General features: G+C 39.4%; 1 protein-coding gene across 1 annotated transcript in view; it reads right to left on the reverse strand.

Annotated features, from left to right (window-relative positions):
• LOC128722200 (calcium-activated potassium channel slowpoke) overlaps positions 1-15,250 on the reverse strand; it is a 58,466-nt gene that overhangs the window by 4,077 nt on the left and 39,139 nt on the right. The window contains exons 12-17 of the mRNA XM_053816045.1: positions 13,494-13,606; positions 11,624-11,782; positions 11,462-11,538; positions 8,257-8,331; positions 2,148-2,225; positions 447-479 (exon numbers count right to left, since the gene is read on the reverse strand). Coding sequence (XP_053672020.1) covers positions 447-479; positions 2,148-2,225; positions 8,257-8,331; positions 11,462-11,538; positions 11,624-11,782; positions 13,494-13,606 — 535 coding nt within the window. The remainder of the gene's footprint in view (positions 1-446; positions 480-2,147; positions 2,226-8,256; positions 8,332-11,461; positions 11,539-11,623; positions 11,783-13,493; positions 13,607-15,250) is intronic.

The raw sequence follows: 15,250 nt of genomic DNA on the forward strand, positions 1-15,250 counted from the left end.
CAGTATTTAAACTTAATCGATACCTCCAGATGGGATAAGGATAAGGGGAGTGAAGGGACAACAAAAGCATATTTGGTCGCAGCTGTCGCTACACGTTGGACGAACAGATAGATATCGAAACAAACAAAAGGACAGGGAAAGAGTACGCATAAACGAATCAAATGCCAACACAAAAATAAGACGACGAATTCAGCTACGATTGTACCCTGTGGGTGAACAAACAATATCGCACACTAAGAATCTCAGCGAAAAGATGAAGTAATAGGTAGTCATAATACAGAGTAAAAAGATAGCGATAAAGAGTATCATTAAGAGATAAATAGGTAAAAGATACATAATAAAAAAAAGTAAAAGATATAGATAGATAGAGAGATAGACAGACGAAGAGAAAGAGTAGTAGAAAACAACAATGAATCCGAAGAAGGGAACAAATAGATGGCACTCACAATTTATATCCTCTCGATCCCGAGTAATATCGCCTGGGTGTGCGGATTATGGTTACGATTCGGTCCAGATATAGCCCGCCACGTGTGTCGGTTTGATTTTTGTTTGGTTTGTTTGGGCATGTTTGCGTCAATGGCGGCATATATGGATGTGTGTGGTGATTTTGGCGCACGGCAGTGGCGATGGTGGTCGGTTGATGAATGCAGTTTTGATAAAATGCATAAAACACACACACACACAACACACACGCGAGGTGCACGAATGTGGGCGGGTTTGAAATTCACCGATTGGTGGGTTGGTGTGAAGTGTTTAGGAGGTGTTTCGTGTGAGAAACAGGGACCGGGTTAGAGAAAGAATAACGGAACGCACATTAGTCATGATGTTTGCCGTCGGCCATCGCGCTTCTGCTAAAGATATAGGTAATACAATTATATCCTCCTTCGGCGATGCATTATACGTGAGGCGGTATAATGTTTCGCTCGACAAGGGTTGGTTCGGTAATTTACATTAACTAAATTCAAAACAAATCAACGGTATGTAAATAATAGCAGCAAAAGCAAAATCGTGAAAGCATACCAATAGAACTCAGGCACAAAAAGGCGCAATGCCAAGTGAAGATGAGACAAAACCAAAGGCCAAATAACCCTTTCCGCGTGCAATGAGTCGACCAAAGCATTTACACAATCATCTAGAACTGACTAAGAAGTTACTAATAAGAAACTACACTATTGTTTTCCACATATCAATGCTAGTACATCATCTACGATGCAAAGGCTTAAGAATTGCAACCAAAGCGGGATGCCTGTGAGGCTTAATTTAAGTAAAGAAAAGCGCTTTCGCAGTAAACACCGTGGGATTGGTAAAATATTCTGAAAAACGTAGCTGCTTGAAAATGTTTTTTTTTTCAACCTGCCGCTCCGCAAATACAACGATTGCCTGGTCAGTTTGATTGCATGTGACCATGTTTTACATTGTTAACATGCGATTTTATTTGTGTTTCGATTGGTACTGCATGTTAAACTGTACACGCTTTGGAATGTAGGAAATAAGGATTGGATTAACAGAAATTTGCTCAAGTTGCGATATTTTATGTTTCGCTACAAAACACGATGTTTTCTAAAGCTCTTCTCTGGATGCACTTTGATTGTTTCTTGCTGTTGAGCTCGCGTCATTTCGACGGACAGGCGATATACAGTATTCCGTCTTTACACTCAGCGAAATCGAAGATCACTGTTTGTGTTCAATAATACCAACAACGCATCATTAAAGGCAAACATAAACCAGCTAAATGATATTCAAACGCCAATTTCAAGAAACCTAACGAAGGAACTAACATAACCCAACGAATGGCAAACGGCCTGAGCGCGTTGCCCGGCAGAAGAAAGCTTGAAACATAAAGAATCATAGTTAACTGCATTTCTGGTCGACTGAAAACAGGGTAGATGCGTGAGGAAAATTAAAAATAAATAGATAAAAAGCGAAATTCGCAACTTGAGAACGTCAGAACATGAACAAGAAAATGAGAATACAAAATGAAATTTTCCACTATAGAAAATGGTGGGTGAATCGTGGCGAAACGGAAGCGCTACTCAACGTGTTGGCAAGGTCGAGCCGTGAGACAGAAAAATGGAACAGAAACGGTAACAGAAGGCGACAAAAAGTTGCAACAAGCGGGACGGAATTGACAAGAAAATTCATTTTACCCGATGAAATGCCACGAACATGCACCCGCTTCGGAAGTTCCGGTGGGGTGAACGTGGGCGCAGGATGGTGACCGTCGTCTGCAAAAGTTATACAAACAAGAGCTCTAAAATTTCGTCTGCTTCCGCCACCGGGGAGGTGACGCGGCGCGTGGTTGTTCAAAAAATAGAACAAAAGCCGAAAGGAAAAAACGTAAAACAAATGTAAAACGAACTAGTAAAGAAGGCTAGGATAAAATTTTAACTTGTTAAAACAAATATCACTTGCTATAATGACACGGTAATTAAGTTTGAAAAAATGGTTCAAAAACGAAACTTGTGTAATTGTGTGTATCAAGAATAAAATTTGCAACCAAGATGCAGTTGAAGTTAAGATAATTGATATGCTCTAGTAAATGCATTAATTGATCCAAAAATAGGTGTAAAAACCGAAATTGATCGCCTTGTTAGTGTAAAAAGCGTCCAGAAGCATGGCATTGTCTAACGATAATGGGGCGTTTGAGAAAAAGACAAAAAGTAATCATAGCTCTAATTCGTCTAAATGGGGAACGCAATACATGATTTTATTCTAACATGATTAAAGAAAAATATCTGTATATGAGTTGTTTCTGACAGGTGCATCTAGCAAACACAGCACATTTTATAGCAAGCAGTAGCTTAATTAGGGACACGTTTTCTAGCATAAGGCGTTCATTGTAGTTGAATCGGTTAACAATCACACACAGCAGCACGATAACAAAAAGAAGCACTCAGAGCAGGCTTAGAAAGCATAGCTTAGCGATACGTTTTAGTTGGACTGCGGTTGCATTCTACAGTATTTCCTTTTGCAGAGCAAGAAGGCAGGGATTCAATGTGGGAAAAACAAACAAACGGAAACATAGACACACGTATTGCTGACAGAGATGAAAGCTTTAAAGGTGATCGAAAGAATAGGAATTGGACAATCTAGGAACGATGCTCGATCAATGACGAAAGAGTATGAATGAAGGTGGAATGGCGTGAATGGGGTGTTACTATTTGTTGCTGTTCAATCGGAAACGTGTGCCATTGGTAAGCGGTCTAGAAGCTGCGCTTAGGTGAAGGTAGTTACATGATTTAAGACTTCGAAATGGCAGGCTATTAACTACGGCTAAATGTGAACTGATTCTACTTTGTGGGTTCTGTATGTGTTGTTACTCTACTTAAGCTTTAGTGATTTTGGGATAATTTGAATACATGTTATGTCATTTCAATCAATTGGTCAGTGTAATGCAATTTTTCTTTTTCAAGGAGTTAGCGTGTAATTTTATCTGGTTGACGGGCCCCAGCCCCGCGAGGAACACTGACAAAACACTATCCATCAGCATGGCGTATCAGAAGTGTACAACAATGGGCGTAAAATACTACGCCCATATAGGAAACGCATGTTGGTCTGTTCCTCGAAGCGGAAGTCATTTCCATGAATTGGCTGCACGAGTTTGAGGTTCTTTAATTAGGCTAACAGCACTTTTTCTGGTATCCTAGGAAGCTTTGCTAGGAAGCTAGCTGATATAGCGCAATAATGCAGCTATCTAAACTCACAAAACGTCGCTCATGAGTTGATGTTGTGGGATGGCTAATGCCAATTCAAGCGCAGTGTTCAGCACAATCGTTTTGTTCAGTCTTTCATACGAGCAAAGCAGCACGCAACTAAGTGCATTTGAGTTCCAATTGCATGATACACATCAATTCTCCAAAAAATGTTCCTTTCATTCTGGCAAGATCGATTGGCTTGTATTTTAATTTGCGCGCGGACACTTTTCAAAAATAAAATCAAAGTGTTCAGCGAAGTCACGGTTCATTCTATACACTACGGCGTTTAAGTGTAACGAAACTAGATAACTTACGTGTTGGATGTAACAAATCGTCGGCTATAAATCGGAAAGTGTGATTCATACAAGCAAATGGTTCGGTATAATGTATGCATAAGTTTGATAAGATACGTTGAGCCCAAGGTTCACGTTTCGTTGGACATTGCGCAACACGTGGTTAGAAGTGGTTGCAGGAGAAGAGGAAAAAGTGATTATAATCAGTAAACGGGACGTAATGGATATATGAAATTAGATATATGCAAACGTGTAACACTCCTTGACGATTGTGAGGGTACGATTGTGGTTAGTGAAATACATTTTTGGAACCGATCGAAGACAAATCATTTCATCTGTAGAAATCCCAAGCGATTCTAATTACGTCAGTTTTTTGTAACAATGTTTTGGTTCAGGGTGTCATTGCAGTTAATAATTGATAATACGATATTTTACCGTTAAACCGATGAAAGCCAGATTCTGATAAGGATGGGTTGTTTTTTATTTGAATTTCCAACACTTTCTACAGGAAAAGATTTGGCACTCGTTAGGGTACAAGAAATGAAAATCTATTGTTAATAACAGAAAACAAATGTTGGGATTACGACGATAATCACGAACATACAGTAACGAAAGCGACATGTAAAATATTTCCTAAAATACCCTATAATCATCTTGACGAAAACGAATGGTTCGTGAAATTAACAGATCAGGCCTTTATCAAATTGATAGCATCACAACTTTTACTTTCGAATAGCAAAAAAGCATCAGTTAAGTGAACAGTGAAAATCTGATGTAGAAAAATTGTTTTCCGGAATGAATACCGATTGTATGTCTCGCGAGAATTTGTTCCCATATTACAAACACGAAGCCAAATTTGCAACTATTCGATAAGTCAATCAAATCAGAACAGTTAAAACCGTATACGTTAAAATTCTCCATCTACATCATATGGACAACAAATATGCTTTCGATATACAAATATTTCATACTTAAATTAGATACATTTATATCTATTAATATTGGTGCATCAGTCTCGGTTGCCTGCGCTGTCTTTGCCTTCAAAAACAAATTTGGAACTGTTCTATTGTGGTCGAAAATACAACCATCTAATGAGGACATGTAACACTTATAGACACATGAACAGGAATTGGCCTGGTAACGTGGGTGATAAATAGTTGAAATTTTCTGACAAAAAACTAACGCGTGAAAAACTGGCCCTTGGAATGGTAAACCAAAACACTGAGTAAACGACAACACACGACAGAGCTATTGGCAACAGTGGTCGACGATCATACACTTGCCGTCGGAATTGGTAAAGGCCGCGCTATTCTAGGGATTTATCCGTTAAAAATGAGAAACAAAAGGTGTAATAAAACATACAATATACATCATAGTATCGACTGATTACATAGTTACCTAACATTGCATTTAATTTTTTATTTTTTTACAATCATACGTACTTGCACGTCCAACAATCTGAATCGCTCGGACGCCTTTTCTGAACGTTGCCACTATTTTGCGTGCAGTATGGCACAGGGAAGAACAAACGTTACATACGGTACGGTAAGCGGCCCGTCACGATCAAAAATCGGTAGAGAGTTGCATGGATTATGGTTTTATTCATTAGTTGTATGTGTTGTTTGTTTTTTTTACAGATTAACATGTCGTTCGCACAATTTTGCGTATCGCGGTTAGAACGAGGTAGAAGCAGAAGATTTCACACAATTTGGTAATCGAGCAAATTCGATACGATAACACGATTGGAAGAGACAAAGAAAAAAGAAAATGGATCAATAGTAACGATACAGCTTAGGAAACATAAAAAAGGTTGGGATCATTAGGGTTCTGCCACACGCGTTAGGAATCATCAGCGGCTTAGATATCATATTCAGTCGTTTTGCTGTTGAAAGGATCGATATGGGACTAAAGTTGAATCTCCATGAATGGCATTGAAGATGGGGAACCATACAAGAACATCTTATATCCTGAGCTTGGATGATGATGACATCATCGGAAAAGAAGTATAGCGCCCGCAAGTGATGAATAAATTTGCAAAGAGAACACAGTAAAGGTTGGAATGGAATTACAGAGAAGCTGAAAACCGACAGCAAGGAACGCCTATGTTAGATTACACCATCTAAGCAAGATATACAACACCATGAAATAGATAGCTATTGCAATTTAACGGATAAGATTAACCCGTAGGACTCAAGAATCTCAATGAACAAAGGGGAATAGAAAGTTTAGCAATGTTGTAATCCTGATCCATTTTGTTCAAAGTCATTTGAGACAAATGAGGAATGGATAGGAAAGCCGATAATCTTATCACAGGTTTGTAATTTTTTATAAATTCTTTGGCTAGTTATGTGTGTTTCTTTAAGAAAAATTAGTAATAGTTTTTTAATACGTTATACTTAATTCCTATCATCGAATGTGAGAGCCAACGAATCACATAGAGGGACGCTCGCAACGTTACCTAAAACAAGAGACACTCCATGCAGCACATGTAGGGAATTGTACATCAACCAGTCTCCAATCTACACCACATCTTGCGGCAAACACACCGCAAGACACTCATGAGAAACAAAAACCCCACAGAAACGAACCATTGATCACTTGTAAGGCATACACGATAGTAAATACGGGATAAATATGCTGTACACTAGTCTGCAGAAACTGCGGCTCAGTTACAATATTTCATGCAGTTGTCGTTACCGATTAACATTGTACAACACCAATTTCTTATACATTATGTCCAATTTTGAGACAAGCTCAGAATGTATCCTAATTTACTGTTCTGTGTTTTCGCAATAACTTGTATTTTTTATAGCATCAGTTGTGTCTCAACGTAGTTGTCGCTATTGTTTTTTTTTCTATACAAGCTCTGACAGAAGACCGCAGATTAAACAATAACTTATTAAACAGCAACACTTGCTTGGATTTTAAATGAAACACCAAAAAAACAAACACAAAGCAGCAATAACTTTAACCGATTTTGCAAAGAACGGTAGCCAACGATGAGCGGAACATAAAATCGAAACTTCACAATATGCTTAGGGCTTCGCTAACATTTAAGTGAGTTGGGGATTGGTATTAGTTACGCTCAGCTGCTAAGAAAATAATCTGGGTTCGAATGCTCATCATAGCAATAGAGCTAAATTATGATCACGATACAGTCCGGCTCGACTCACCATGACGTCGCTTTGCGGATTCGTCGAAAGGTTTTTTTTAAATCACTCTACCCAAATTACTTTCTCCATTCGTAAGCTTTAAAAAAAGTAGGGACTTAAAATAGCTGATTTGTACGAGTACGATCAGATTGTGATCGAGCTTGTTAAATTGGGCAAATCGATTGTGATGACGTAGTTCTCAATCGTGTTTCGTCCGCTACAATTGCAACCTAAACGAATCGTGTTACTAAACAGTACATATTTGGCGTGTTTGCAGAACTCATGCAAGGGCTCAGGAAGTGAGATGCTAAGTGTGCTGGTATCGTTACCATCTCAACTCGGAAGGAGTGGATCGGAACTCTGTATCCGAACACAATGCGGGCGACCGTCCAAACTGGCGGTTAGGTCCAACAAACTAACGAAACAATGGGTACGGGGCAGAATGTCAGCTATTTTAAATCGGAGTGTTTAGCAGTAATATATCAGCACTAACAAAAAACTGTTTTAGTTTGTTTATTTAAAGGGGATATGTTTTTGGTGCGTAAGCTATCGTTTTTAAACAAACTAAACTGGGCAAACTCGTCATATCAAGTAACTTAGTTGCGACAAGAGGAACGAAACGATATTGCCAACCGATTGCGGTTGAGGTAATTGTTAAATCCAGAAAAATAATAACATATGTTCAACTTGAACACACTTCTCGCAAAAAGTATCGGTAGTTTGGCTGTAATGCAAATAGCAGTAAGGTAGGCGAAAAATAACACACATACAAATCAATGTACAAAGACAAACAGAGATCAACGGATGAATCGTATAAATTGATAAGGATAAAAGTAGCGTAAGATAGGGAATAGTTCCAGCAGAGCAGGAGATTGAGCAAGAATAGAATAGAACTTTACAGAAACAGAGACGAACTAAAACGTTGATTGAAACGGAAAATGGTTAGTTTGTCGATAAATCATACATTCGCTAGCAATAGTAAGTTCAATCGCAATTGTGGAAGGTTTAATTGTGTCCTAATTTGATTCAAGAAAACTGAGAAGAGGGTTTATAGGCGGGAGATAGTAATATGTTGCATATACAGTATACATTTGCCTTGAATTTTTGGTATCGTACCGTCGATGTAAGTGTGACAGGCGGAGTTAAGGCCCTGTTTTACCATTCCTGTCTGCATCATAATCATGCCCACATCTGAAAGGCGTACATGTATAATAAGAAAAAAAAACGATATTCGATAAATAAACATAAAGTACTGCAATATAAGGTACGTTGCAGGATGGCGCTGGAGCGAAAACTGGACGAGATGGGTTATAACCACTATACAAAACAGATAATGCTCGTGATATCAAACGTGAAGAAAATGTCAGTGATGAGGTGATGGACGCCAGCAGAGTCCTTTGCGAATCGCAATAACGCAAGTAGCGGGTATGATGTCGATTTGAGTACGATTGCGGATAGGATTGATTGCAGCAGTAGATGTGTTCGAGCTAATTTAGAGGACTGCTTTTCCTTGGCCTGTGCCCAACGAAGATGATTTGTTTGAATTCCTTTATTTAATTTTTGAGTTAGAATGAGCTCAGCGATTGATTGCTCTAAATCCAATTGATTCAAACGTGTATGAGGTACCTTCACCCTTGAATTGCCACAGAATCATGATGGTCAGAAAAATGTCTACTGACCCTACGAATTATTTTCCAATGACCATCGCTTAGATAGAGTATGCTACGATAGAGATGATGTAGAATATTGCTCATGCTAAACGAGAAGTGAAGAAGATAGCGTTCAGGAACGATGGTAGGTACGATAGGGGTACAATAGCGTTGTTGATGGTTTGTTTGTTACCCAACTACTCAATTAATTCGTGCTGAATTGTCAGGCCTTCATGCAGAACGTAAGATAAAAGAAAAAGTGTTATAACAACGGTTTATTGAGCACCGAGATGAACCTTGTAGCATTGGCTTCGTAAGCAAATGGAATCGTTTGATTTAGTCCACACCAATTCACCAATGCACATTATAAATTGTGCATCCATGCGGATGAGCCGTGAAGTGAATGGAAACAGCACCATTCAAGTGGGTACGGTTATTGACAATATGTCGATAGTGACCATAAGATTCTTTTAAAAGTACGGGTTCATACGTATTGTAATTTACGCTTTGATATATATTCAAACTACAACCTGTACTGCTAAATATTAAAACAAGCACTATATAATATAAGTTGAAATACGGATGGTTATCGAGATACGTGGCAGGTATGTAGTACAGAGGAACACTAGGATGATCGTAATATTCACATTCGGAACTGAAACCGATATCAATGGATATTGGGATATTTTTGGAAATGAAAACTATGTATGGCAACACATTTAATGTACATCTGTAGGTTCCTCACGACACAGGCGATATTTGACGAAGTACTTCACGATCAAACTGTGATGAACATCGAGAATGTCGAATGGGACATAAATTTAGAGTATTGATCTTTAACTAGTTCTGCTTTTAGTGGAATTTCTCTGTTTCGCTGGGGTAATAACATCTAATGTTAATATCCCACAGCAGTAAGGCGTACATTTGAACTTTTACTTAAAACCGAATCCTACGAACTCGTCGACACCATGGTGATTTTAAAGCTCCTTCCCTTTCGTTTTATAGTTGATTTTAATAGTTCCGTCTGGTTGTCAGTGTAACATGATTACGTTAATACTATGTAAGAATAAAACATAATGAACAGTATAAAATCTTAAGGACACACGTTATGAAAAAAGTCATCGTTTTGCTGCTACTGTCATGGAGGTGCAAAATGACTTAAAATAACTTACAACACTACACCCGAGTCAGCCTAGATGCAAAAGTAATCGTACCGATTTCTTTGCGCTTGGAACCGCTTCGGGATTAAGTAAACTGGTAAGAATATGTGAATAAAATTCGCAAATATTAAAACCACTGTACAAAAAAGCGTTCTTTGCTTGCTGATGCGAATAGTTAAAAATCAATACTACTATTATTGTATATACTTGAGGGAAAGTTGTAAAAAAATTGATAGAAAACAGAGAGATAAAGATGTAGCACACAATGCATCAAAATTCCTCCTATTTACAGTGCAACAATCTCGACGGAGGAAAATTGAATACTTTTACTGTTCGCTTTGTATACGCGCATGAAAACATATGTATATAACTATATTTATGTATGTTTATGTATGTGTCTGTGTATATTGAGTAGTAGCTTACAAATGTATCTAGAGTTATAGAATCAATCAAGACACGAGAAAATCAAGCGTATGAATACATATTATAAGGTGTACTGTAAAACGTAATATCTCACACAAAACGTACTAAGTGGGGCATCGCGCCTTCGCGTTTGCCACTCGGCTGCTTTTTTTTCAAATGCAAAGTGAACAACATAACTCAGAAACGATATCCAAAATCAAAATCAGAGTCAACAGATCACATATGATCTGCGAATCGTAACAAAACCCATTTTGGATTAATAAACTAAACACAAAACAAAACATTACCGAAAGAGCACAATGTGAAACGATATGTCGGAACGAAATGAATCAATGGCATTAAACAAATCTAACTAAACAAGAGTAATCGAGAAAAATTAAAACTTATGCATTTGCTTTACCTAGATCACCTATTTTCGTCCTCGTTTGTACTGTCACTGTACAAAGCATTACGAGCACACACAGAAATACACACACAAACAGAGAAACACAGTTGTGTTCAGATTAGATTCATTGTTCGTATGGTCATTCATGGGGATCAGTGTGCAGTTGGCAATCGGTTGAAACAATGGTCAGTTTCATGGTACGGTATTTGGTAGAACGTTTTGGTTTCAATTTTGATTATTGTTTTTTGTTTTGTTTCGGTACATTAGGTTCGCAGAAGAACGTTCGGAGTTCGCCGTAGAATAGAAACAATTAGAAAAGATTATCATTGAGGTGAGCAAGTGTGGTCAGCTGTCGGTATCTATCGGAACAGGAAGTTTGGGTACCAATCGGTACATGGACACAGGTAGACTGGTTCGAGGGTGGTTGGAAAGGGAGAGGCTCGGAAGAGAAAATCACACATATCAGCCGTAGCGCAAGGACGATAGTGGCGTAATGGTTGGCTCACGCGCCGGCACTCGCTGGGTCCTGCAGAGCGTGAGGACGAATCTCGTTTGGTGGCTTCTCCGTCGCAGGTGAATCAAAGCGTAGTTGCTCGCATCGTTATCATCGGTCACGGAAAGTGGGGTACGATCGGACGATAGACTTGTTGGAAAATTGCACTGGGAGGTATGGAAAGGAGGCAGACGGTTCAACTCATACTTACAGTTTTTGCATTTGCATTTCTTGATCAACGTTTCGTCCTTGATGTCGTCGTGACAGGCCTTGCAGTAGAACCACGCACTGAAACAAACGGATGATCGAACGAAAATTCATTAGATCCCTGCCGCAGTACGTTTGGTGGAGCAGATTCGCCCTTGGTTCTCACCGCTTCACTTCATCCGCACTCTGCGCTATGAAAAAGCCCTGCGTGTTGGCCAGAATCTTTGCGCCACGCGGATTGATGGAAATCTTGCTGTCGTTGCCTTCTTCGCCTCCCTTGATCTCGATGGCTAGCAGTAGCAATTTAAGCTTGGTGAAGCATAGCCTAAAGGTCGTAAGGATGGCAATAATGCAGGCCCGATTAGTGAAACCATCAGCATAATGTAAGGCCAGGGCGATGATGCCAACGATGACGAACAGAAAGGTCGCCATGGTAGAGTTAATGGCTAATCGAGGAACTACACAACTATGCAGATGATGTACAAGCATACAAAAAGGGATCATGTATGGCCTAGGCATGCACTACATTAGCTACTAGTACTCTACAGCCGGTACCAAAAACATCTACAAGCAGGTGATCGATGGCGTGTCGTTAGGCGCTGTAAGCAGTTGCAGGTGTTAATGTAGCGAGTATACATGACCAGTGTGGACTTGGGTGGAATACTGGCAGTAACCATGAAAGCGTACTGCTTGAACTGGTTGGCGGCGGTACACAGGCTAGTACACTAATCGTTCTACCGACAGGAATACTATGTGGCACATATTATAGAGGGTAGCTAGGTATGCGAAAGGATATGTTACAGGGTGTAAATCCAGCTCGGGCAGAGTCTCAGTTTGCCCCGGGTCACCCACTGCCAACATTAAGCGCATCGGTCAATATGGTACAGGACAGCCCCACCAATCGATCGAATTTAGCTCTAGGGTCGATTGGCCGGAGAGCAAAATAAGCGAACATAACTACGCCACAGCTAAACGGTTATTGCCTACAGCTACATGCTCCTGAACGGCCCAACTCCGAACATGGAACTGCAGGACTGGATTCGATGTTATTGTGGACGAGCTGCCAAAACCAGCCGATCAGTACAGTGAAAATGATTACGATCGGGCGGATGGGTGGATGCCTGCTCGGCCTATGGAAACTGATGTATGAATTCAAATGATGTTGCGAGTGAATCGAACATGGAAGATACTTAAGGTGACGAAGCTATGCTGCGGAGGCGCTTGGATCACTACTCGCTTTCGGCCTATTACTATTGTTACGAGCCATTTGTTGCGGATGTCAGAGCGAAGCATTCGATACACGGCTCGTAGAAGGATCACTGAAAACGCTCGAGGAAAGCTCAACTACAGGCATAACTGATTTTTAGTAACAGATGTCTAAGAAGAGCCACGAAAACTGCTATTGTATGGGCTATTAAAACGGCATAAAACAATGTACTCAACGTACGTAACAAGACAAACAACAGATGAATAGAAAACAGTGAAGAGAATGAAATTCTGGAAGTCACTATCTGGATTGATATTAACAGTGTACAGGGGGTTATAATATAATAAAAAATAAATGTTAAGAGTCAGGAATAAAAATGTCATAGGATGTGTACGTATCAACTATTGTCGCAGTCCTATCGTTGTCAAAGATCTAGTATATTTGATGGTAGTGCTAGTAGTAGTATATAGTAATAATAGGAGTGTAACTACACCCGTGGATCTGAAACTATGATTCAGTGGTGAGAATGGTGTGAGAGTAATAATAGTAGTCAATAAACATGTTAATAAAGAACCATTAGTAGCAGCTGCTTTTGTAGTAGGAATAATAGTTCTAGTGGTACTAGGAGTGTAACAAAATATTCTAGATAAAGAAAAGTTTTTCAACACTAATAATAGTTATTAAAATAGAGGGTGGTAGTAGAATAAATAGAAACCGGAAAGCACTATAATGGGAGTCACGGTAAGGGTGTCTAAGCGTGTCTGCTTTATGAGTATGAAACCAATAAAAGTATGTAAGTAATTTGTAGCAAAATAAAGGGAACTCTTACTCGCTGGCTTGTGGAAAAGTCATGCCGGTAAAAGAAGGTGATAAGGTTTCGGTATACATCTCACATCCGGTACCCTGTAGGTAATCATTTTGCCAGGCCTGTGTATCTGGCGACTGTAATTAGTAGAGATTTGGGAAAGACAGAGAAAGAAAAAGAGAGAAAGAAAGATAACAAAAGCAGAAGGTTGTAGCGGCGCCGATGTTCAAACTGATTCAAACAGCTTTCTCGCGCCTCATTGTCAGTTGAAGGTAATTTGATGCTCCGGCAACCGTTTACTTGCAGAAAGCGCGACATATCAGACATATATTGTCGTGGAACAAGCCACAGCGGACCACGAACAGTGACGCCGGGATGATTGTAGCCTGGTTGGTTTTAATTTTCAATGTCGTTATTTTTGTCATGTCGTCCTAAAGTACGTTAGAGAACCCGCCCTTGAGTTTGGAGCGTGCATTGAAAAACACGCGAAATGCGAGATAGAGACGGGATATTATAGGCTAACAGCATGGCATCGAAATGTAGGCATTCATAAAGCAAAATACGGATCCACCTTACACATAGGATATACACAGTACATTTCTCACTATAAAGCAAATTAAATACACCGTTTAAACACAGTTTAAATAAATGCAATCAATTGAACAAACTATAACAAACAAATTCAACTAATGCCCAAGCCACAGATCATACTTGGTCAAATGTTTCAGTTTACTTCATATGAGTACCAAAGCGGTTCGAATCCTAATGACGGGCGCTAAATTTATTCGTTCAACAGTCGTATATTCTAAGACAAACATTGATCTTGAATGACGGGTTTTCCAAAAGCCTTTGGAAGGCTGCTAATGAGAAAATTCAATGTTTACTTCGCCTAGCAGTGAAGGCAATCTGACTCGAGGAGTAGCACAATACAAACGGAATATAACGAGTGAATGCAGCGCCTTAGTGCAGCGCGCATACAAATTTGAGATGAAAAGCATAATTCAAACGCACCCCTAAACATTGAAAGCGTTGGCAAACGGGAAAACCGCCTCGACTGAGCCGTTGGAGGTATTTCAGTGTCGACTTGGCGCTCAATCGAATGGCAAATAAGTACGTATTTCTATATATCACATCGATTATTTAGTACAACTGGTTTTGGTTTGTCGCTAAACGACGGTGAACTTGGTGACAAGGGGAATACGCACAGTGATGCTGGATTGATAATGTTGTAAATGTGTGATGATTATGGTTTACATGTTTTGTTTTTATAATGACAAATGAACTTATTCCTTATATTCAAGTGCTTTTATATAGCACCAAGAAGGCGCACTACTGGTGATTTAATGGAGCAAAATAAAACCAAAAAACGACACGTTTTACAATAAATATCATAGAAGGTAACATATGAGAGCACCAAAAATATAAAACAAATTACAATGGCAGCATTTTGTGAATAGCATACGCACAACTCACACACATAAACACACAGGACGAATAAGTTTCTCGAAGTGAATGTGTGAGAAGAGAGAGTGTGTGTGTGTGTGAGAAACAGAGATAGAGACAGACAGAGAGACAGAGATAAGGATGCAGTGTGGCTGTTGCGTACACTATTAGACTTACTCTGTCGCTTGCGCAAACGGCATACCAATGAAAGATGGACTCAGTGTTTCGGTGTACATTTCCATCCCCGTTCCCCTGAGATAATCATTCGTCCATACTTGCATGTCTGGCGACTACAAAGGTTGGAGTTTGAGTTGATATATCAGATTGTAACAAATATC

Source organism: Anopheles nili, chromosome 2, assembly GCF_943737925.1.
Source record: "Anopheles nili chromosome 2, idAnoNiliSN_F5_01, whole genome shotgun sequence".
Classification (NCBI taxonomy): domain Eukaryota; kingdom Metazoa; phylum Arthropoda; class Insecta; order Diptera; family Culicidae; genus Anopheles; species Anopheles nili.